The 25810-nt window shown below is 44.9% G+C and overlaps 1 protein-coding gene across 3 annotated transcripts in view; it reads right to left on the bottom strand.

The window, feature by feature from the left end:
• LOC110504643 (interleukin-1 receptor accessory protein-like 1-B) overlaps positions 1 to 25810 on the bottom strand; it is a 455299-nt gene that overhangs the window by 385656 nt on the left and 43833 nt on the right. For all 3 annotated transcript variants that reach the window (XM_036975074.2, XM_036975075.2, XM_036975072.2), the window contains exon 2: positions 718 to 819. In XM_036975074.2, the coding sequence (XP_036830969.1) occupies positions 718 to 799 (82 nt within the window). In that variant the 5' untranslated portion in view covers positions 800 to 819. The remainder of the gene's footprint in view (positions 1 to 717; positions 820 to 25810) is intronic.

The raw sequence follows: 25810 nt of genomic DNA, 5'->3' as shown, positions 1-25810 counted from the left end.
CTCAAACACACACACACACAAACACTCTCAAACACACACACACAATGACACTCTCAAACACAAACACACACAGACACTCTCAAACACACACACACACACACACACAGACACTCTCAAACACACACACACAATGACACTCTCAAACACACACACACACACTCTCAAACACACACACAGACACTCTCAAACACACACACACACACAGACACTCTCAAACACACACACACACACACACACTGCAGTGTAGCCTATTTTAAACTTGTCTGACCAAATCCGGTCAACTCAGTACTTTACCTGGTAATGAACAGATTCTAGTAGGAATCTCTGTCCAGATAACTTTAAGGATGTAGGGGGGAACGCTAGCTAGCTCTGAATCTGTCATCCAGTATATCATGTTTAAAATTCAGATAGCAGGCAGGTAATCATGCTCGATCCATCCCCCAAAAATGTCAACTCCACATTTAAAAACCTCATCAGACATCTAGTGATTACGATTGACTCAGACAGAGAAATGGGGAAGAGGAATGCCCTAAGCAATTACTTCAGCTCCATGTCTTTTAATAAGGCCAGTGGAGACACACACACAGGCCCGCACGCACAGGCCCGCACGCACGCACACACACACAGACGAACGCAACGCCCAATCTCCCAGCACAGGTGTGAGGAGCAACAGGAAACAGGATGTAGATAGAGGAAGAGGAAGTGTTACGTATATACCTGAGCCTCTCTTGGAGACCGTCTTCATGCTGCGGGACAGGGTGATGTACAGCAGAATCAGGAGAGGGATAGGAGTCCTCATCTTCCACCAGACCTAGCAGCCTGAGAGACAAAGAGAGAGAGAGGGAATGAGAGAGAGAGATTGAGGGAGAGAGAAAAAGTCAGACATTTTTCAATAGAGGATCACGTTTTCCCCACATCGAAGACAGCAGAGCCATCAGAGAGAAAAATATGTATTTAACCCACACACACACACACACACACACACACACACACTCCTGTCCTCACATTCCCCTAAGGGCATCTAATGGTGATTGCAATAGAGACACACTCAAACCGACACACTCTCACACCAACAACCACACACTCAAACTAACACACACTAACACTAACACCCACACACCAACACCAACACACACTCACACTAATACCCACACACTCACACTCACACCAACAACCACACACTCAAAAACCCACACCTACACACTAACACCAACACCAACACACACTAACACCCAAACACACACTAACACACACACACACGCACACTAACGTGCACACACACACACACACACACACACACACACACACACTCACACCCACACTAACACACACTAACACCCACACTTACATTAACACACACTCACACTAACACCCACACACTGACACGAACACTCACACACACACACTCACACATTCACACTCACACACACTAACACCCAAACACTCACACCAACACACAATCATACTAACACCCACACACTCACACCCCCACACTCACACTAACGCACACTAACACCCACACACACACTAACAAGCACACACTCACACACTCACACTAACACCCACACACTAAATGTACATATCTACGTCAAATACTCCAGTATACCTGCACATTGTCCATTTACCTTGTATATAGCTTCCTCTTGTAATTATAATGTTTTTTTATTAGTTATCATTAGTTATACTTGTTTTCATATTGAATACTGCTGGGTAGGGCTTGTGCATGTGACAAATAAAACTTGAACTTGAAAATTCCATAAAATCCTCAAAAGTTTCCACACACAAAATAGTCAGAAATGCTAATTTTACATAAGCCTTCTCACAGACAATCACGTTGTTTGAAAATATCTCAGCCGTTGCTATGGACCTTGTAAATCATGTTAACAGATGAAGGCGTTAGTTCATCTTATGGTGGTAAACAACATACTCTAAGATATAGTAACCCACTCTAATGACTAGACTGTGATATGAATATGTGTGTCTGTGTGTGTGTGCTTGCGTGTGTGTGTGTTTGTCCTTTCCACTGAAGTGCTTTTCGATTGGTCACTCTCTGTCCTCTGGTGTGCTGTTAGATTGGGCAGAAACATTACATGACCTAAAGTATGTGGACACCTGCTCATCGAACATCTCATTCCAGAATCATGGGCGTTAATATGGAGTTGGCCACCCCTTTGCTGCTATAACAGCCTCCACTCTTCTGGGAAGGCTTTCCACTAGATGTTGGAACATTGTTGCAGGGACTTTTTCCCTTCAGCCACAAGAGCATTATTGAGGTCGGGGCACTGATGTTGGGCGAATAGGCCTGGCTCACAGTCAGCGTTCCAATTTATCCCAAAGGTGTTTGATGGGGTTGAGGGCTGGGCTGTGTGCAGGCCAGTCAAGTTCTTCCACACCGATCCCGGCAAACCATTTCTGTATGGACCTTGCTTTCTGCACGGGGCATTGTGAAGCTGAAACAGGAAAGGGCCTTCCCCAAACTATTGCCACAAAGTTGGAAGCACAGAATCATCTAGAAAGTAATTGTATGCTGTGGCGTTAAGATTTCCCTTCACTGGAACTAAGGGGCCTAGCCAGAACCATGAAAAACAGCCCCAGACCATTATTCCTCCTCCACCAAACTTTACAGTTGGCACTATGCATTGAGGCAGGTAGCTTTCTCCTGGCATCCTGCCAAACCCAGATTCGTCCATCAGACTGCCAGATGGTGAAGCGCAATTCATCACTCCAGAGAACGCGTGTGTGTATGTGTCTATATGAATCGAAAGTTAGATGGAAAAGACACAATATTTCCACACTGTATTAGCTGGAGCCATAATGATGACAACTAGAATTCAGTGCTCTTTTGCATGAGGAGATGATGGTCTTCAATCCCTACTAATATATCCACCATTTCATTATTTTATTCACAAGTACCAAACAATCAAAACAAAGCTCTTGAAGAACTCTGCAAATGGAAAAGGCCTGCAGATGTGAATACAGTAGAGTGAGTGGGCTGGGCTGGATTCAGATGTGAATACAGTAGAGTGAGTGGGCTGGGCTGGATTCAGATGTGAATACAGTAGAGTGAGTGGGCTGGGCTGGATTCAGATGTGAATACAGTAGAGTGAGTGGGCTGGGCTGGATTCAGATGTGAATACAGTAGAGTGAGTGGGCTGGGCTGGATTCAGATGTGAATACAGTAGAGTGAGTGGGCTGGGCTGGATTCAGATGTGAATACAGTAGAGTGAGTGGGCTGGGCTGGATTCAGATGTGAATACAGTAGAGTGAGTGGGCTGGGCTGGATTCAGATGTGAATACAGTAGAGTGAGTGGGCTGGGCTGGATTCAGATGTGAATACAGTAGAGTGAGTGGGCTGGGCTGGATTCAGATGTGAATACAGTAGAGTGAGTGGGCTGGGCTGGATTCAGATGTGAATACAGTAGAGTGAGTGGGCTGGGCTGGATTCAGATGTGAATACAGTAGAGTGAGTGGGCTGGGCTGGATTCAGATGTGAATACAGTAGAGTGAGTGGGCTGGGCTGGATTCAGATGTGAATACAGTAGAGTGAGTGGGCTGGGCTGGATTCAGATGTGAATACAGTAGAGTGAGTGGGCTGGGCTGGAATCAGATGTGAATACAGTAGAGTGAGTGGGCTGGGCTGGATTCAGTTTAAGTGTTTCTATTGAGATTTGAAAGGCACACAATTCTGTTGTGGCTACCGTAGGAACAAGGGGGTCAGAGGTGACAGCGATCATAGACTGAGAGGAGAGGAGATGAGCTGAGATGAGATGAGATGAGAGGAGGAGAGAAACAACAAACGGCCTTGGGAAGACTGGAGGCAGTTCAAAATCAAATCAAATTGTATTGGTCACCTACACATATTTAGCAGATGTTATTGCAGGTGTAGCTGCCAGCCACCATGTTGGCCAGTGGTCTCTATGCTGCTCCTGCCTGTCCCCATGTTGGCCAGTGGTCTCTATGTGGCTCCTGCCTGTCCCCATGTTGGCCAGTGGTCTCTATGCTGCTCCTGCCTGTCCCCATGTTGGCCAGACTGGCTGACTGTCTCCTGAGTGTCAAACTCTTCCCTGATACAGTCTTCTCCCCACAACAATGGCATGGCGCTCCTGAAGACCCAACCATGTCAAGCCTTCAAAGGCCCAGTGGGACCAGGGCATTGTGACCCCCACCCCCTCACTAGTGCTCTCTCTCCATTCCCCATCTACTACTTTAGTATTATCTGCTGAGAGGTACAGACTGTGAAACAAAGACTCTTTCTCCCAAACAAACACACAGCCCAGACCACTAACTCCTCAACCAGGGATATAATGGGGGTCAAGACATTAGAGCACTTCTGTGAAGTCTATGCCTCTGTGGATGCAGTGAAGAGTTGCCAACACAAACACATGCCAACTTCTCTTGAAGACACAAGTGACTGTTTCCATCATACTCCCTAATATGGTGCCTGTCGTAGACCAGGGAAAAACACCCCACCATCACTTTGCGATTTCTGCAAGTTCCATTCATTTTCATAAAACTTCTCAAAATTCACGTCAAAAGTCCTGTCATCATTTCAAGGATATCGGGGCTATATCCACAGGTATATTCTGAATTACCATATCCAAAGTCATGTTTGTAGTCGCTTCATTTCACCCAGTAGGAAAAAGGCTTGATTTCCCCAAACTGAAGAAGAAGAATGGGTCGGGCTAGTCTCATTTGAATATGCCAGTTGTTTCCAGGGCAAGACAGGTAATCAGGAGGGAGAGGTAATAAGGTGAGGTGGAGCGGCATCGCTAAGCTAGCGTAGCTTTAAGTGACTATCTCTCCCAGGAATACACATTGGGAAATGTTTCATCGGTAATAATATCCAACCAACCTAAATTAAACCTTTTCATCCGTCTATGTTTTCATAGATTTTTGATTATAGAAGTTCTAAAGCAATTTGCCAAAAGTTAAAGTGAGAGGGATACTAGGGCTGGGTAAAGTTAGAGGGATACTAGGGCTGGGTAAAGTTAGAGGGATACTAGGGCTGGGTAAAGTTAGAGAGATACTAGGGCTGGGTAAAGTTAGAGAGATACTAGGGCTGGGTAAAGTTAGAGGGATACTAGGGCTGGGTAAAGTTAGAGAGATACTAGGGCTGGGTAAAGTTAGAGAGATACTAGGGCTGGGTAAAGTTAGAGAGATACTAGGGCTGGGTAAAGTTAGAGAGATACTAGGGCTGGGTAAAGTGAGAGGGATACTAGGGCTGGGTAAAGTGAGAGGGATACTAGGGCTGGGTAAAGTGAGAGGGATACTAGGGCTGGGTAAAGTTAGAGAGATACTAGGGCTGGGTAAAGTTAGAGGGATACTAGGGCTGGGTAAAGTTAGAGAGATACTAGGGCTGGGTAAAGTTAGAGAGATACTAGGGCTGGGTAAAGTTAGAGAGATACTAGGGCTGGGTAAAGTTAGAGAGATACTAGGGCTGGGTAAAGTTAGAGGGATACTAGGGCTGGGTAAAGTTAGAGAGATACTAGGGCTGGGTAAAGTTAGAGGGATACTAGGGCTGGGAAAAGTGAGAGGGATACTAGGGCTGGGTAAAGTTAGAGAGATACTAGGGCTGGGTAAAGTTAGAGAGATACTAGGGCTGGGTAAAGTTAGAGGGATACTAGGGCTGGGTAAAGTTAGAGAGATACTAGGGCTGGGTAAAGTGAGAGGGATACTAGGGCTGGGTAAAGTGAGAGGGATACTAGGGCTGGGTAAAGTTAGAGAGATACTAGGGCTGGGTAAAGTTAGAGGGATACTAGGGCTGGGTAAAGTTAGAGAGATACTAGGGCTGGGTAAAGTTAGAGAGATACTAGGGCTGGGTAAAGTTAGAGGGATACTAGGGCTGGGTAAAGTGAGAGGAATACTAGGGCTGGGTAAAGTTAGAGGGATACTAGGGCTGGGTAAAGTTAGAGGGATACTAGGGCTGGGTAAAGTTAGAGGGATACTAGGGCTGGGTAAAGTTAGAGGGATACTAGGGCTGGGTAAAGTTAGAGAGATACTAGGGCTGGGTAAAGTTAGAGGGATACTAGGGCTGGGTAAAGTTAGAGGGATACTAGGGCTGGGTAAAGTTAGAGGGATACTAGGGCTGGGTAAAGTTAGAGGGATACTAGGGCTGGGTAAAGTGAGAGGGATACTAGGGCTGGGTAAAGTTAGAGGGATACTAGGGCTGGGTAAAGTGAGAGGGATACTAGGGCTGGGTAAAGTTAGAGAGATACTAGGGCTGGGTAAAGTTAGAGAGATACTAGGGCTGGGTAAAGTTAGAGAGATACTAGGGCTGGGTAAAGTTAGAGGGATACTAGGGCTGGGTAAAGTTAGAGGGATACTAGGGCTGGGTAAAGTTAGAGGGATACTAGGGCTGGGTAAAGTGAGAGGGATACTAGGGCTGGGTAAAGTTAGAGGGATACTAGGGCTGGGTAAAGTTAGAGGGATACTAGGGCTGGGTAAAGTGAGAGAGATACTAGGGCTGGGTAAAGTTAGAGAGATACTAGGGCTGGGTAAAGTGAGAGGGATACTAGGGCCGGGTAAAGTGAGAGGGATACTAGGGCTGGGTAAAGTTAGAGGGATACTATGGCTGGGTAAAGTGAGAGGGATACTAGGGCTGGGTAAAGTTAGAGGGATACTACGGCTGGGTAAAGTTAGAGGGATACTAGGGCTGGGTAAAGTTAGAGGGATACTAGGGCTGGGTAAAGTTAGAGAGATACTAGGGCTGGGTAAAGTTAGAGGGATACTAGGGCTGGGTAAAGTTAGAGGGATACTAGGGCTGGGTAAAGTTAGAGGGATACTAGGGCTGGGTAAAGTGAGAGGGATACTAGGGCTGGGTAAAGTTAGAGGGATACTAGGGCTGGGTAAAGTGAGAGGGATACTAGGGCTGGGTAAAGTTAGAGAGATACTAGGGCTGGGTAAAGTTAGAGAGATACTAGGGCTGGGTAAAGTTAGAGAGATACTAGGGCTGGGTAAAGTTAGAGGGATACTAGGGCTGGGTAAAGTTAGAGGGATACTAGGGCTGGGTAAAGTTAGAGGGATACTAGGGCTGGGTAAAGTGAGAGGGATACTAAGGCTGGGTAAAGTTAGAGGGATACTAGGGCTGGGTAAAGTTAGAGGGATACTAGGGCTGGGTAAAGTGAGAGAGATACTAGGGCTGGGTAAAGTGAGAGAGATACTAGGGCTGGGTAAAGTTAGAGAGATACTAGGGCTGGGTAAAGTGAGAGGGATACTAGGGCTGGGTAAAGTGAGAGGGATACTAGGGCTGGGTAAAGTTAGAGAGATACTAGGGCTGGGTAAAGTGAGAGAGATACTAGGGCTGGGTAAAGTGAGAGGGATACTAGGGCTGGGTAAAGTTAGAGGGATACTATGGCTGGGTAAAGTGAGAGGGATACTAGGGCTGGGTAAAGTTAGAGGGATACTACGGCTGGGTAAAGTTAGAGGGATACTACGGCTGGGTAAAGTGAGAGGGATACTAGGGCTGGGTAAAGTTAGAGGGATACTACGGCTGGGTAAAGTTAGAGGGATACTAGGGCTGGGTAAAGTTAGAGGGATACTAGGGCTGGGTAAAGTGAGAGGAATACTAGGGCTGGGTAAAGTTAGAGGGATACTAGGGCTGGGTAAAGTTAGAGGGATACTAGGGCTGGGTAAAGTTAGAGGGATACTAGGGCTGGGTAAAGTTAGAGGGATACTAGGGCTGGGTAAAGTTAGAGAGATACTAGGGCTGGGTAAAGTTAGAGGGATACTAGGGCTGGGTAAAGTTAGAGGGATACTAGGGCTGGGTAAAGTTAGAGGGATACTAGGGCTGGGTAAAGTTAGAGGGATACTAGGGCTGGGTAAAGTGAGAGGGATACTAGGGCTGGGTAAAGTTAGAGGGATACTAGGGCTGGGTAAAGTGAGAGGGATACTAGGGCTGGGTAAAGTTAGAGAGATACTAGGGCTGGGTAAAGTTAGAGAGATACTAGGGCTGGGTAAAGTTAGAGAGATACTAGGGCTGGGTAAAGTTAGAGGGATACTAGGGCTGGGTAAAGTTAGAGGGATACTAGGGCTGGGTAAAGTTAGAGGGATACTAGGGCTGGGTAAAGTGAGAGGGATACTAGGGCTGGGTAAAGTTAGAGGGATACTAGGGCTGGGTAAAGTTAGAGGGATACTAGGGCTGGGTAAAGTGAGAGAGATACTAGGGCTGGGTAAAGTTAGAGAGATACTAGGGCTGGGTAAAGTGAGAGGGATACTAGGGCTGGGTAAAGTGAGAGGGATACTAGGGCTGGGTAAAGTTAGAGGGATACTATGGCTGGGTAAAGTGAGAGGGATACTAGGGCTGGGTAAAGTTAGAGGGATACTACGGCTGGGTAAAGTTAGAGGGATACTAGGGCTGGGTAAAGTTAGAGGGATACTAGGGCTGGGTAAAGTTAGAGAGATACTAGGGCTGGGTAAAGTTAGAGGGATACTAGGGCTGGGTAAAGTTAGAGGGATACTAGGGCTGGGTAAAGTTAGAGGGATACTAGGGCTGGGTAAAGTGAGAGGGATACTAGGGCTGGGTAAAGTTAGAGGGATACTAGGGCTGGGTAAAGTGAGAGGGATACTAGGGCTGGGTAAAGTTAGAGAGATACTAGGGCTGGGTAAAGTTAGAGAGATACTAGGGCTGGGTAAAGTTAGAGAGATACTAGGGCTGGGTAAAGTTAGAGGGATACTAGGGCTGGGTAAAGGTAGAGGGATACTAGGGCTGGGTAAAGTTAGAGGGATACTAGGGCTGGGTAAAGTGAGAGGGATACTAGGGCTGGGTAAAGTTAGAGGGATACTAGGGCTGGGTAAAGTTAGAGGGATACTAGGGCTGGGTAAAGTGAGAGAGATACTAGGGCTGGGTAAAGTGAGAGAGATACTAGGGCTGGGTAAAGTTAGAGAGATACTAGGGCTGGGTAAAGTGAGAGGGATACTAGGGCTGGGTAAAGTGAGAGGGATACTAGGGCTGGGTAAAGTTAGAGAGATACTAGGGCTGGGTAAAGTGAGAGAGATACTAGGGCTGGGTAAAGTGAGAGGGATACTAGGGCTGGGTAAAGTTAGAGGGATACTATGGCTGGGTAAAGTGAGAGGGATACTAGGGCTGGGTAAAGTTAGAGGGATACTACGGCTGGGTAAAGTTAGAGGGATACTACGGCTGGGTAAAGTGAGAGGGATACTAGGGCTGGGTAAAGTTAGAGGGATACTACGGCTGGGTAAAGTTAGAGGGATACTAGGGCTGGGTAAAGTTAGAGGGATACTAGGGCTGGGTAAAGTTAGAGAGATACTAGGGCTGGGTAAAGTTAGAGAGATACTAGGGCTGGGTAAAGTTAGAGGGATACTAGGGCTGGGTAAAGTTAGAGGGATACTAGGGCTGGGTAAAGTTAGAGGGATACTAGGGCTGGGTAAAGTTAGAGGGATACTAGGGCTGGGTAAAGTGAGAGGGATACTAGGGCTGGGTAAAGTGAGAGGGATACTAGGGCTGGGTAAAGTGAGAGGGATACTAGGGCTGGGTAAAGTGAGAGAGATACTAGGGCTGGGTAAAGTTAGAGAGATACTAGGGCTGGGTAAAGTTAGAGAGATACTAGGGCTGGGTAAAGTTAGAGGGATACTAGGGCTGGGTAAAGTTAGAGGGATACTAGGGCTGGGTAAAGTGAGAGGGATACTAGGGCTGGGTAAAGTGAGAGGGATACTAGGGCTGGGTAAAGTTAGAGGGATACTAGGGCTGGGTAAAGTTAGAGGGATACTAGGGCTGGGTAAAGTGAGAGAGATACTAGGGCTGGGTAAAGTGAGAGAGATACTAGGGCTGGGTCAAGTTAGAGAGATACTAGGGCTGGGTAAAGTGAGAGGGATACTAGGGCTGGGTAAAGTGAGAGGGATACTAGGGCTGGGTAAAGTTAGAGAGATACTAGGGCTGGGTAAAGTGAGAGAGATACTAGGGCTGGGTAAAGTTAGAGGGATACTAGGGCTGGGTAAAGTGAGAGGGATACTAGGGCTGGGTAAAGTGAGAGGGATACTATGGCTGGGTAAAGTTAGAGGGATACTAGGGCTGGGTAAAGTTAGAGGGATACTAGGGCTGGGTAAAGTTAGAGAGATACTAGGGCTGGGTAAAGTTAGAGAGATACTAGGGCTGGGTAAAGTTAGAGAGATACTAGGGCTGGGTAAAGTTAGAGGGATACTAGGGCTGGGTAAAGTTAGAGGGATACTAGGGCTGGGTAAAGTTAGAGGGATACTAGGGCTGGGTAAAGTGAGAGGGATACTAGGGCTGGGTAAAGTTAGAGGGATACTAGGGCTGGGTAAAGTTAGAGGGATACTAGGGCTGGGTAAAGTGAGAGAGATACTAGGGCTGGGTAAAGTGAGAGAGATACTAGGGCTGGGTAAAGTTAGAGAGATACTAGGGCTGGGTAAAGTGAGAGGGATACTAGGGCTGGGTAAAGTGAGAGGGATACTAGGGCTGGGTAAAGTTAGAGAGATACTAGGGCTGGGTAAAGTGAGAGAGATACTAGGGCTGGGTAAAGTTAGAGGGATACTAGGGCTGGGTAAAGTGAGAGGGATACTAGGGCTGGGTAAAGTGAGAGGGATACTAGGGCTGGGTAAAGTTAGAGGGATACTAGGGCTGGGTAAAGTTAGAGAGATACTAGGGCTGGGTAAAGTTAGAGAGATACTAGGGCTGGGTAAAGTTAGAGAGATACTAGGGCTGGGTAAAGTTAGAGGGATACTAGGGCTGGGTAAAGTTAGAGGGATACTAGGGCTGGGTAAAGTTAGAGAGATACTAGGGCTGGGTAAAGTTAGAGGGATACTAGGGCTGGGTAAAGTTAGAGAGATACTAGGGCTGGGTAAAGTTAGAGAGATACTAGGGCTGGGTAAAGTTAGAGGGATACTAGGGCTGGGTAAAGTTAGAGGGATACTAGGGCTGGGTAAAGTGAGAGGGATACTAGGGCTGGGTAAAGTGAGAGGGATACTAGGGCTGGGTAAAGTGAGAGGGATACTAGGGCTGGGTAAAGTTAGAGAGATACTAGGGCTGGGTAAAGTTAGAGAGATACTAGGGCTGGGTAAAGTTAGAGGGATACTAGGGCTGGGTAAAGTTAGAGAGATACTAGGGCTGGGTAAAGTTAGAGGGATACTAGGGCTGGGTAAAGTTAGATAAAGTAGGGCACAGGACTATGGAACACACGCATATGAGTAAATACACACACTCAGTAATACAGAGAAATGACCATCTGATAGGAGTAGTGATGGTATGGATCTGTCCCATGTGGATCTCCTTCCACCACGCTGGCCAACACTATGATATATAACCTGACCAGCATCCACACACGCCAGCCAAACTCATTTTCTCCGAGGTGTGTGTGAGAGTGTACATACAGCGTCATGGTGGGATATCCACGTTTCAGGGGCGATTGACACCACCGCCGACACATTCACACTCATCACATTCGCTGCTGCTACTGTCTATTACAGTTCCTTCAGAAAGTATTCACACCCCTTGACTTATTCTACATGTTGTTGTGTGAAAGGCTGAATTCAAAATGGATTCTATCGATTTTTCTCTCACCCCTCTATACACAATACTCCATAATGACAAAGTGAAAACGTTTTTTTTTTTACATTTTTGCACATTTATTGAATACTCAGTTAAATAAGTATTCACACACTTAAGTCAATACATGTTAGAATCACCTTTGGCAGTGATTACAGCTGTGAAGCTTTCTGGGTAATTCCCACGGGGAACCAGTATAAAGAAGTACAATAAGGTATTCACTCACTACTGTAAGTCATTCTGGATAAGAGTGTCTGCTAAATGACTAAAATATACACATTTAAAATGTAATGCAGCCACCACCGTGCTTGAAAATATGAAGAGCGGTACTCGGTGATGTGCTGGATTTGCAGGAAAAATATTTACATATTCAGGACATGACGATCATTTCATTGCCACATTTTTTGCAGTGTTACTATACTACCTGATTGCAAACAGGATACGTGTTTTGGAATGTTTTTATTATGTTCAGGCTTCCTTCTTTTCACTCTGACATTTAGGTTAGTAATGTGGAGTAACTGCAATGTTGTTGATCCATCCTCAGTTTTCTCCTATCACATCCATTAAACTCTGTAACTGTTTTAAAATCTCCATTGGCCTCATGGTAAAATCCCTGAGCGGTTTTCTTCCTCTCCGTCAACTAAGTTAGGAAGGACGCCTGTGTCTTTGTAGTAACTGGGTGTATTGATACATCATTGCACAGACACATGTATACACACACACACACACACACACGATAACATACACACTATACATACACATGGATTTAGTAATGTAGATATGTGGTAGTGGTGGAGTAGGGGCCTAAGGGCACACAGCGTGTTGTGAAAGTATTAAAATTGTATAAACGGCCTTAATTTTGCTGGATCCCAGAAAGAGTAACTGCTGCTTTGGCAGCAGCTAATGGGGATCAATAATAAATACAAATACAAAAGTGTAATTAATAACTTTGCCATGCTGAAAGGGATATCCAATGTCTGCTTTTTTTTATTTTGACCCATCTACCAATAGGTGCTCTTCTTTGTGAAGCATTGGAAAACCTCCCTGGTCTTTGTGGTTGAATCTGTGAAATTCACTGCACGACTGAGAGACTTTACAGATCATTGTATGTGTCGGGTACCGCTTGCCTTCTGTCTATAAGTGGAAAATGAGGGTTACGGCCCAGCGTTGGGCTACGACGTCCTGAAAGAAGGGCGATGGTTACGGCCCGGCGTTGGGCTACGACGTCCTGAAAGAAGGGCGATGGAGTTGACTGTCTGCTGCCATTGTTGTAGGAATGTATGTCCCTGGACAGCTGTTTCTCCCTCCCTGCTCCCTTCCTTACTGTTCAGCAAATTAAATTATCGTCTCACCCTATGTGTCCCGCTGTGTGTGTGTGAACGCGTGAGTATGCATTTGTAAGTCCTATGTGTGTGTGTGTGTGTGTGTGTGTGTGTGCATGTGGTGTGTCATAGGCTATGCACATATTCCCATATCAACATAGCAATAACATTTTCTGAATGACACTAAAAACACATCCTCCCTCACGGCCCCGATATCCACGAGTGGTGGTTAACATGTGAGCATTTCCCTTTAACCCTGCAGGGCTTCCAGTTGTACAGTATGCATAGGCTAGGAGTAAAACATTATAATAATATACACTGCTAAAAAAAAAACACTAAAATATCACATCCTAGATCTGAATGAATTAAATATTATTTTTAAATACTTTTTTGTTTGTGGCCTCCACGTGCCTGTATGACCTCCCTACAACGCCTGGGCATGCTCCTGATGAGGTGGCGGATGGTCTCCTGAGGGATCTCCTCCCAAACCTGGACAATCCTGGACAGTCTGTGGTGCAACGTGGCGTTGGTGGATGGAGCGAGACATGATGTCCCAGATGTGCTCAATTGGATTCAGGTCTGGGGAACGGGCGGGCCAGTCCATAGCATCAATGCCTTCCTCTTGCAGAAACTGCTGACACACTCCAGCCACATGAGGTCTAGCATTGTCTTGCATTAGGAGGAACCCAGGGCCAACCGCACCAGCGTATGGTCTCACAAGGGGTCTGAGTATCTCCTCTCGGTAAGTAATGGCAGTCAGGCTACCTCTGGCGAGCACATGGAGGGCTGTGCGGCCCCCCAAAGAAATGCCACCCCACACCATGACTGACCCACCGCCAAACCGGTCATGCTGGAGGATGTTGCAGGCAGCAGAACGTTCTCCACGGCATCTCCAGACTCTGTCACGTCTGTCACATGTGCTCAGTGTGAACCTGCTTTCACCTGTGAAGAGCACAAGCCGCCCGTGGCGAATTTGCCAATCTTGGTGTTCTCTGGCAAATGCCAAACGTCCTGCACGGTGTTGGGCTATGCACAACCCCCACCTGTGGATGTCAGGCCATCATACCACCCTCATGGAGTCTGTTTCTGACCGTTTGAGCAGACACATGCACATTTGTGGCCTGCTGGAGGTCATTTTGCAGGGCTCTGGCAGTGCTCCTCCTGCTCCTCCTTGCACAAAGGCGGAGGTAGCGGTCCTGCTGCTGGGTTGTTGCCCTCCTACGGCCTCCTCCACGTCTCCTGATGTACTGGCCTGTCTCCTGGTAGTGCCTCCATGCTCTGGACACTACGCTGACAGACACAGCAAACCTTCTTGCCACAGGTCGCATTGATGTGCCATCCTGGATGAGCTGCACTACATGAGCCACTTGTGTGGGTTGTAGACACCGTCTCATGCTACCACTAGAGTGAAAGCCCCGCCAGCATTCAAAAGTGACCAAAACATCAGCCAGGAAGCATAGGAACTGAGAAGTGGTCTGTGGTCACCACCTGCAGAACCACTCCTTTATTGGGGGTGTCTTGCTAATTGCCTATAATTACCACCTGTTGTCTATTCCATTTGCACAACAGCATGTGCAATTTATTGTCAATCATTGTTGCTTCCTAAGTGGACAGTTTGATTTCACAGAAGTGTGATTGACTTGGAGTTACATTGTGTTGTTTAAGTGTTCCCTTTATTTTTTTGAGCAATATATATATATATAAAATACAGAACATCAGCAATGTCAGTGCTAATAAGGGGAAAAGTCAAGTGTTAGTTCAGGAATGGCAAGGATATTTATATATATATATTTACACATTCAGAAAGCACATCCTTGCCATTCCTGAACTAACACTTGACTTTTCCCCTTACTAGCACTGACATTGCTGATGTTCTGTAAGTGGCTTTGGATAAGAGCGTCTGCTAAATGACTAACATGTAAATGTCAATGCAGCAGCTCTGCTATCTGCCGCTATGCCATCTTTAAGGCATCTTTAAAACAGATGAGGAAACACTCAGCCGCCGCCATTTTGGCATAGTATGCTGTGGATGATTGATTGTGTGATTTAAGGATTTAATCCAATTTAAAGACGGCATGCTCGCCGCTCTGAGGTAAAATACAATCTACTGAGCATTTACTGTAAGAGGAGAGGTAGAGGTAGAGGTAGAGGTAGAGGTAGAGGTAGAGGTAGAGGTAGAGGTAGAGGTAGAGGTAGAGGTAGAGGTAGAGGTAGAGGTAGAGGTAGAGGTAGAGGTAGAGGTAGAGGTAGAGGTAGAGGTAGAGGTAGAGGTAGAGGTAGAGGTAGAGGTAGAGGTAGAGGTAGAGGTAGAGGTAGAGGTAGAGGTAGAGGTAGAGGTAGAGGTAGAGGTAGAGGTAGAGGTAGAGGTAGAGGTAGAGGTAGAGGTAGAGGTAGAGGAAGGGGGAAAGGGAGAGGAAGGGGGAAAGGGAGAGGAAGGGGGAAAGGGAGAGGAAGGGGGAAAGGGAGAGGTAGGGGGAAAGGGAGAGGTAGGGGGAAAGGGAGAGGTAGGGGGAAAGGGAGAGGTGGGGGAAAGGGAGAGGTGGGGGAAAGGTAGAGGAAGGGGGAAAGGTAGAGGAAGGGGGAAAGGTAGAGGAAGGGGGAAAGGTAGAGGAAGGGGGAAAGGTAGAGGAAGGGGGAAAGGTAGAGGAAGGGGGAAAGGTAGAGGAAGGGGGAAAGGTAGAGGAAGGGGGAAAGGTAGAGGAAGGGGGAAAGGGAGAGGTAGAGGAAGGGGGAAAGGGAGAGGTAGGGGGAAAGGGAGAGGTAGGGGGAAAGGGAGAGGTAGAGGAAGGGGGAAAGGGAGAGGTAGAGGAAGGGGGAAAGGGAGAGGTAGAGGAAGGGGGAAAGGGAGAGGTGGGGGAAAGGGAGAGGTAGAGGAAGGGGGAAAGGGAGAGGTAGAGGAAGGGGGAAAGGGAGAGGTGGGGGAAAGGGAGAGGTAGAGGAAGGGGGAAAGGGAGAGGTAGAGGAAGGGGGAAAGGGAGAGGTAGAGGAAGGGGGAAAGGGAGAGGTAGAGGAAGGGGGAAAGGGAGAGGAAGAAGGAGAAGGAGAGGGAGAGAGGAAGAGGGAAAGGCAGAGGTAGAGGAAGGTGGAAAGGGAGAGGAAGAAGGAGAGGGAGAGAGAGAGGGAGAGGCAGAGGTAGAGGAACGGGGAAGAGAGGAAAAAGGAGAGAGAGAGGGAGAGAGGCAGAGGGAAGCCAAACCTAGGGTATGGCAGAGTGGGGTTTGGGGGAGGGGGGGTATTTTCGGAAGTTGACGCTCATTTACTGCATTTCTACAAAATTTTAAAACTCAAAAATTTTATTAAATTATTAAAAATGATATAAAATACTATTTGAAGAACAGCAAAAACAAACACAAATAACCCCGGCCTTTAATGATCAATATCAGGTTTTGAGGTCTGTGGAAAGACATACAGTATATGTCAACCACTACTCAACCTCATCGTAAATTATTTTATGTACATGTGTAAAGGCGCATACAGTGCAATGTGAAATAGTGGCATAATACAAGCTATCAAGTCACAACATTAGTGTTGTCACCAGTATCGCAATACTCAGGAAGTATCGTGGCAAGGAAAGAAAACATGAAACATATTTCATTTCTGGAGAAAAACAGTCCTAATGTAAGATATGCTAATATTCCTAATGTGATGAGCAGATTGCATAGTTATATTTAGGCTAAAAATACATCTCAATCCCTATTAGCAAAAAACAGACAGTTCTGAACGATGCATACCTGAGTGACAGAGTAGCGCTAATCAGAGACGATTCTTCTCCTTCTTTGCATGGGAAAAATTGGGCCTTTTATAAACACAATTCACTCAATTCTACTACACTTTATATGGACTGGAGACATAAGCAACATATTTTTAATACGACACAAATTAAACACAACATGTAATGTGCTGGTACAAAAAGTAGTACAAAAAGCTCATTTCTCTCAAATGTTGTGCACCAAGTTGTTTACATTCCTATTAGTGAGAGGGTGTCAAGATAATCCATCCACCTGACAGGTGGGGCATATCCCGAGTGGCGCAGCGGTATAAGGCCCTGCATCTCAGTGCTAGTGGTGTCACTACAGATCCTGGTTCGATTCCAGGCTGCATCAAACCCGGCCGTGACTGGGAGTCCCATAGGGCGGTGCACGATTGGCCCAGCGTCGTCCAGTTTAGGGTTTGGCTGGGGTAGGCCGTCATTGTAAATAATAATTTGTTCTTACCTGACTTGCCTAGTTAAATAAAATATCAAGATGCTGACTAAACACAGGTGCACCTTGTGCTGGGGACAATAAAAGGTCACTCTAAAATGTGCAGTTTTGTCAAACAATGCCACAGATGTCTCAAGTTTGAGGGAGCGTGCAATTGGCATGCTGACTGCAGGAATGTGCACCAGAACTGTTGCCAGAGAATTTTGTGTTCATTTCTCTACCATAGGCCGCCTCCAACATTGTTTTAGAGAATTTAGCAGTACGCCTAATTGGTCTCACAACCGCCTGTCAGGTGGATAGATTATCTTGGCAGGAGAAATGAGAAATGCTCAGGGATGTAATCAAAATTACATTTTTGTGCACAAAATTTGAGAAAAATAATATTTGTGCGTATAGAACATTTCTGGGCTTTTCTATTTCAGCTCATGAAACATGGGACAAATACTTTACATGTTGCGTATATTTTTTTTGTGTAGCAGCTTACTCTAGTGACACACAAACGGATCAGTGAAAACTATATTGTCTTGAATACAACCATCTAATCTAGGCCTAGGAAAGAGAGAAACACAAACTGTACAATATGACGTCCATCTGCAGGAGGACATTATTGTCTTGGTACTTGGTACTGAGCCAATGATAAAGACTGATATGGAAGCAGGTATCGATATTGCTGATGCTCTCCGAGGTGCCAATAAGATAGGCTACTGTCGCTCAACTGGGAGCACTGGTGTAGGACATACCTCCGCAGCCAACGCGAGGTGGGGGGGCCCATGGATTTTGGGGAGGTCAGGGTCCCCAGAACACGTCATATGCCATGAAACTGTCAGATTTCTGTCTGATGTCAACTCTGAGTGCTGAAAGATCTGATCGAAATGTCATGTTTTTATTGGGTATTTTCATGAATCATTTTCCATATGTTTGTTTTGAACTTTTATTTTTAGGTGCAAAAATCTGTCTGTTTTGAGTATCTGTTGTCAACTCCGTCACTGATGGTTAACCCCCTTATGATAGATTTTTTTTGGCAATATTCATCACTGTTCTGCAACACATGCTGAAACAATTGAAGTAGTTGCTGTGCTAGTCCTAAGGGATAATGTTTGCTTTATAAAATGTTGTCTTACGTTCTAAATCCAGAAAAATCCCAAAATGCTAAAGAAATTAGCCCTTGAGCATTTAATAGTGCTATAAAACATAAAAAGAAGTTTGGAGATTTTTATTAATACATATTTGAATAACAGAATGTTAGATTTAAACGATCAAGTCCTTTAAAGAGTTGTTGGATAATAATTGTAAACATTAAATGCATTTTATGGTGTCTGTCGGTGTTGACATGAATCCAGATAGTTGATTTTTTTTCATACAACTCAACTATTTTAAGTTGTTCCTTAACATGGTGTGATAGCTGATACTTTGGTTTATCAAAATATATACTTCACATTTTGCTCATTTTAAGACAAATATTTGTGGGAAAAAAGTAGATTGCCCCATCTTTGAAGAATCCCTGAGCTCTAAAACAGCAACATTTTCTCTCAACCTCATGGTAAAATGTGTAAAATAGCATGAGGTGAGCTCTAAAACAGCAACATTTTCTCTCAACCTCATGGTAAAATGTGTAAAATAGCATGAGGTGAGCTCTAAAACAGCAACATTCTCTCAACCTCATGGTAAAATGTGTAAAATAGCATGAGGTGAGCTCTAAAACAGCAACATTTTCTCTCAACCTCATTGTAAAATGTGTAAAATAGCATGAGGTGAGCTCTAAAACAGCAACATTTTCTCTCAACCTCATGGTAAAATGTGTAAAATAGCATGAGGTGAGCTATAAAACAGCACGTTTCTCTCTGCCCCATGGCATCAAAGATAAAAGAATGTATTTAGTATGATCACTACCGTTCACAAGTTTGGGGTCACTTAGAAATGTCCTTGTTTTTGAAAGAAAAGCTATTTTTTGTCCATTAAAATAACATCAAAATGATCAGAAATACAGTTCAGGCATTGTTAATGTTGTAAATGACTATTGTAGCTGGAAACGTAGATATTCTATAAAAAATCTGACATAGGCGTACAGAGGCCCATTATCAGCAACCATCACTCCTGTGTTCCAATGGCACGATGTGTTAGCTAAGTTTATCCAAGTTTATCATTTTAAAAAGGTTAATTGATCATTAGAAACCCCTTTTGCAATTATGTCAGCAAAGCTGAAACCTGTTGTTCTGATTAAAGAAGCACTAAAACTGGCCTTCTTTAGACTAGTTGAGTATCTGGAGCATCAGCATTTGTGGGTTCGATTACAGGCTCAAAATGGCCAGAAACAAAGACCATTCTTCTGAAACTAGTCAGTCTATTCTTGTTCTGAAAAATAAGGCTATTCCATATGAGAAATTGGCAAGAAACTGAAGATCTTGTACAACGCTGTGTACTACTCCCTTCAGAGAACAGCGCAAACTGGCTCTAACCAGAATAGAAAGAGGAGTGGGAGGCCCGATGCATAACTGAGCAAGAGGACAAGTACAATGCTGACCGTGGTTGACCGTGGGCGGTCCTGGTTGACCGTGGGTGGTCCTGGTTAATCTCCAGGGGGTTAACCAGGGCCTGTGGGAGGTGAGGAAGGGATGCAAGGTTTTAGTCCCACCATACACCTCTGTAGTGACTGTGATTAATTACCCGGAGATTCACAGCCAACCCCCTCCTTACCGACACACAATTCCCCTGCCCAGTTCTCCAGTTGTGTGTGTGTTCATTGTCTGGTGCCTGAGTATACCCGTCTCTCATGGTTACCGTCAACATGGTCTTTAGTAAAGAAGCAGTGACCGTCTCCTACCTCCACCATTAGCACCCTCCTTCCACTGAAGCAGACCCTGTTCTTCAACACAACGGAACCATGTCCCATTTAGGCTACTTTTTAACACAGAACAACTCTTGGACTACTGTTGCCCTTTCCAAGCACAACTGCTAAAGAATGGCTCTAAGGCAAGGGGTGTCTCCAACCTTTTCTAGCATGAGAGCTACTTTAAAAAAATGAAATATGTCGCAGGCTAGTCATATTCTTAGCTTTCAAATAGGCACATTCTTCCCTTCTCCCCCCTGGCCCTTTAATTGCAAATCTAGTGTGCAGTATAATGTGCCGGTCTGGTGCCGGTTCTGTACTGCTGCAGCTCATTTCAAATTTTGCAAATAACAAATAGATACAAATTATATACTTACTCATAAACTACTTCTGCCAGGTAAGCCTACTTTGCAGTTAACATTTTCTTGAGAAGGTTTTGGGGAAAGTATTTACAGTTTTTTACAATCCTATTGGCACTAATTTCAGAACCGTGTGGTCATTTTTCAAAACTCTAGACACAAAACTCAAAACGGTCATCACTTGTAACCCAGGCTGTCCAATGTTCAAAACATTGTATTGTGCATTCATATCTTTAAAGAAACCTTGCGCTTGCAGAATCATTGGTTCAAATAACTCATTTATCATGAAATACCATAGGAACATTCATTTAGATCACCCATACACAAGATACCGATAGTTTCACTGTGTAGATGCTTAGATTACACATCTTGCCCGTTCTAATGTTAGGTCAAACAACATCTAAAGCTCTCTACTCTATATATTGAGTGTATTGACTATATAGTGTGTGCATGATTGCATCTATTTTTGTGCGGGTGTATTTCTTTGTGTGTGTGTGTCATGTATGTTCAGCCAGCGATCCCATTCCAATCCCTATTGTCTGCAGAGCTCATCTCCAATGATGCTGGGTATTGTTGAAGGGCATGGCAGTCCATCCTGCTTACTGTCTCATCACCCTTCTAATCCTCATCAACATGACTCTTGTCCTGTCTCATCACCACAATAATCCTCATCAACATGACTCCTGTCCTGTCTCATCACCACAATAATCCTTATCAACATGACTCCTGTCCTGTCTCATCACCTCTCTAATCCTCATCAACATATCATGACTCCTGTCCTGTCTCATCACCACTATAATCCTCATTAACATGACTACTGCACCGTCTCATCACCACTATAATCCTCATCAACATAACATTACTCTTTTACCAACATAACATGACTCCTGTCCTGTCTCATCACCACAATAATCCTTATCAACATGACTCCTGTCCTGTCTCATCACCTCTCTAATCCTCATCAACATATCATGACTCCTGTCCTGTCTCATCACCACTATAATCCTCATTAACATGACTACTGCACCGTCTCATCACCACTATAATCCTCATCAACATAACATTACTCTTTTACCAACATAACATGACTCCTGTCCTGTCTCATCACCACTATAATCCTCATCAACATAACATGACTCCTGTATAGTAGCCTCTAGGCAGCTATAAATTGTAATTAAGGCATAAGATCAACCACAACACACAACACACACAAAACCCTGTAATACATTTTAATCTCTCAAAGAGAGAGTGAGAGAGAGAGAGAGACAGAGAAAGGGAGCGAGAAAGAAAGAGAGAAAGAGACAAGGCTAAGCTTGGTTGTCCACCATCCAGAAAACTGTCAACCCTACAGCTGCTCTTTAACTGCCAGAGAGGATGTATGTGTGTGCTGCAGTAGTGAGCCTATACTATCAAGAACACAAAGCCCACACAAATCCCTGAAATATGGGGGAATGCTATGCTTGGTATTTCTTAGCGGGGATGTGCTGGTATCCATGGCAATAACGGTCCCTATCTGGAAGAGCCATCCTCGTGACGATGGGTCCTAAATGAGGCCAATAATGTCCCTCTGCTCGGGTCCCCAGAGTCCTGCCTGTTTAAAAAGCCATTGTCTGCTTGACTGGGGGCTACCTGGAAGATAACGGAAGGGCTGGAGCAGACTGGAGAGGGGAGGGGGAGGGGAGATATTCTTCTTCTTGGTTCACCTGTAGAGAAAGCACTTTTCAATTTGGTTCTGGCCATTTCAAATCAAACTCAAATCAAATTGTATTTGTCACATGCACCGAATACAACAGGTGTAGAAAAAATGAAATAGTAACACAAGAGGAATCAAATTAAATACACAAGAATGGAAACATATACAGGGAGTACCAGTACCAGATCAATGTGGAGCTATATACAGGGAGTACCAGTACCAGATCAAATTGGAGCTATATACAGGGAGTACCTGTACCAGATCAATGTGGAGCTATATACAGGGAGTACCAGTACCAGATCAATGTGGAGCTATATACAGGGAGTACCAGATCAATGTGGAGCTATATACAGGGAGTACCAGTGCCAGATCAATGTGGAGCTATATACAGGGAGTACCTGTACCAGATCAATGTGGAGCTATATACAGGGAGTACCAGTACCAGATCAATGTGCAGCTATATACAGGGAGTACCAGTACCATATCAATGTGGAGCTATATACAGGGAGTACCAGTACCAGATCAATGTGGAGCTATATACAGGGAGTATCAGTACCAGATCAATGTGCAGATATATACAGGGAGTACCAGATCAATGTGGAGCTATATACAGGGAGTACCAGTACCAGATCAATGTGGAGCTATATACAGGGAGTACCTGTACCAGATCAATGTGGAGCTATATACAGAGAGTACCAGTACCAGATCAATGTGGAGCTATGTACAGGGAGTACCAGATCAATGTGGAGCTATATACAGGGAGTACCAGTACCAGATCAATGTGTAGCTATATACAGGGAGTACCAGTACCAGATCAATGTGGAGCTATTTACAGGGAGTACCAGTACCAGATCAATGTGGAGCTATATACAGGGAGTACCAGTACCAGATCAATGTGCAGATATATACAGGGAGTACCAGATCAATGTGGAGCTATATACAGGGAGTACCAGTACCAGATCAATGTGGAGCTATATACAGGGAGTACCAGTAACAGATAAATGTGGAGCTATATACAGGGAGTACCAGTACCAGATCAATGTGGAGCTATATACAGGGAGTACCAGATCAATGTGGAGCTATATACAGGGAGTACCAGATCAATGTGGAGCTATATACAGGGAGTACCAGATCAATGTGGAGCTATATACAGGGAGTACCTGTACCAGATCAATGTGGAGCTATATACAGGGAGTACCTGTACCAGATCAATGTGGAGCTATTTACAGGAAGTACCAGTACCAGATCAATGTGGAGCTATATACAGGGAGTACCAGTACCAGATCAATGTGGAGCTATATACAGGAAGTACCAGTACCAGATCAATGTGGAGCTATATACAGGGAGTACCAGATCAATGTGGAGCTATATACATGGAGTACCAGTACCAGATAAATGTGGAGCTATATACAGGGAGTACCAGTACCAGATCAATGTGGAGCTATATACAGGGAGTACCAGTACCAGATCAATGTGGAGCTATATACAGGGAGTACCTGTACCAGATCAATGTGGAGCTATATACAGGGAGTACCAGTACCAGATCAATGTGCAGCTATATACAGGGAGTACCAGATCAATGTGGAGCTATATACAGGGAGTACCAGATCAATATGCAGCTATATACAGGGAGTACCAGATCAATGTGGAGCTATATACAGGGAGTACCAGATCAATGTGGAGCTATGTACAGGGAGTACCAGATTAATGTGGAGCTATATACAGGGAGTACCAGATCAATGTGGAGCCATATACAGGGAGTACCAGTACCAGATCAATGTGCAGAGGTATAAGCTATTTGAGGTAGATATGTACATGAAGGCAGGGTAAAGTGACTAGACATCAGGATAGATAATAATAAGGTATTTGAGGTAGATATGTACATGAAGGCAGGGTAAAGTGACTAGGCATCAGGATAGATAATAATAAGGTATTTGAGGTAGATATGTACATGAAGGCAGGGTAAAGTGACTAGGCATCAGGATAGATAATAATAAGGTATTTGAGGTAGATATGTACATGAAGGCAGGGTAAAGTGACTAGACATCAGGATAGATAATAAGGTATTTGAGGTAGATATGTACATGAAGGCAGGGTTAAGTGACTAGGCATCAGCAGAGATAATAATAAGGTATTTGAGGTAGATATGTACATGAAGGCAGGGTAAAGTGACTAGGCATCAGCAGAGATAATAATACGAGTAAAATAAAGAACAGAGTAACAGCAGCATATGATGAGTGTAAAGGTGTTTGTGTTGTGTCAGTATGCATGTGTGTGTGTGTGTGGTGTATGTGAAATGAGTGTGGGATTTGTGTGGGATTTGTGTGGGACTGTCAATGTGTCTGTGAGTGAGTGTGTAGATGGTGGGTATACATTGACTGTAGAAAACATTAAGAACACCTGCTCTTTCCATGACAGACTGACCAGGTGAAAGCTATGGTCCCTTATTGATGTCACTTGTTAAATCCACTTCAATCAGTGTAGATGAAGGGGAGGAGACCAGTGTTTAGGTTTTCCTCCAGTGAAAGAGAGGAGGACCAAAATGCAGCGTGGTTATTTCAATACATCTCTAATTAATAAAGATAATAACGAACAATACAAACCGTAACGTGACAAAACCAAACCAGCCCTCTCTGGTGCAAACAAACACAGAGACAGGAACAATCACCCACGAAACACTCAAAGTATATGGCTGCCTAAATATGGTTCCCAACAATAAACACCTGCCTCTGATTGAGAACCATTCCAGGCAACCATAGACTTTTCAAGACAACTATACTACACCACAATCCCATAACCTACAAAAAACCCCTAGACAAAACACACCACATAAAATAACCCATGTCACACCCTGGCCTGACCAAAATAATAAAGAAAACACAAAATACTAAGACCAGGGCGTGACAACCAGTTAAAGAAGGATTTTTAAGCCGTGTGATAATTGAGACTGGATTATATATGTGTGCCATTCAGAGGGTGAATTGGCAAGACAAAATATTTACGTTCCGTTGAACAAGGTATGGTTGTAGGTGCCAGGTGCACTGATTTGAGTGTGTCAAGAACTGCAAAGCTGCTGGATTTTTCACGCTCAACATTTTTCTGTGTGCATCAAGAATGGTCCACCACCTAAATGACATTCAGCAAACTTCACACAACTGAAAGCATTGGAGTCAACATGGGCCAGCATTCCCGTGGACATTTTTCGACACTTTGTAGAGTCCATGCTCTGACAAATTGAGGCTGTTCTGAGGGCAAATGACATGCAACTCAATAATAGGAAGGTGTTACTAATATTTTGTGCACTCAGTAGAGTAGGGTCAGTGCAGATAGTTCGGGTAGCATTACTTGACTATTTAGCAGCCTTATGGCTTGGGGGTAGAAGTTATCCCGGAGCCTGTTGGGCCGAGAACCAATTCACCAGTACCGTTTGCCAGGCGGTATCAGAATGAACAATCTATGGCTTGGGTGGCTGTAGTGTTTGGCAATTTTTAGGGTCTTCCTCTGACACCGCCTGATATAGAGGTTGTGGATGGCAGGGAGTTCAGCCCCAGTGATGTACTGGGCTGTCCGCACCACCCTCAGTAGCGCTTTGCGGTCGAAGGCGGTGCATTTGCCATACCAAGCGGTGATGCAGACAGTCAAAATGCTCTCGAAGTTGTAGAATGTTTTTACACCATCTTCTGAGCATTTTCCCCATCTTCTATTTCAAAAGGTACCACCATCGTTATGCATATCAGTCAACATATTTTAAGATATGAGCAGACACACACACACACACACACACACACACACACACACACACACACACACACACACACACACACACACACACACACACACACACACACACACACACACACACACACACACACACAGGCACACACACAGG

The sequence above is a fragment of the Oncorhynchus mykiss genome, chromosome 3 (genome assembly GCF_057628025.1).
Source record: "Oncorhynchus mykiss isolate SJ-2025 chromosome 3, ASM5762802v1, whole genome shotgun sequence".
Taxonomy (NCBI): domain Eukaryota; kingdom Metazoa; phylum Chordata; class Actinopteri; order Salmoniformes; family Salmonidae; genus Oncorhynchus; species Oncorhynchus mykiss.
This window is presented reverse-complemented; position numbering and strand designations above follow the sequence as displayed.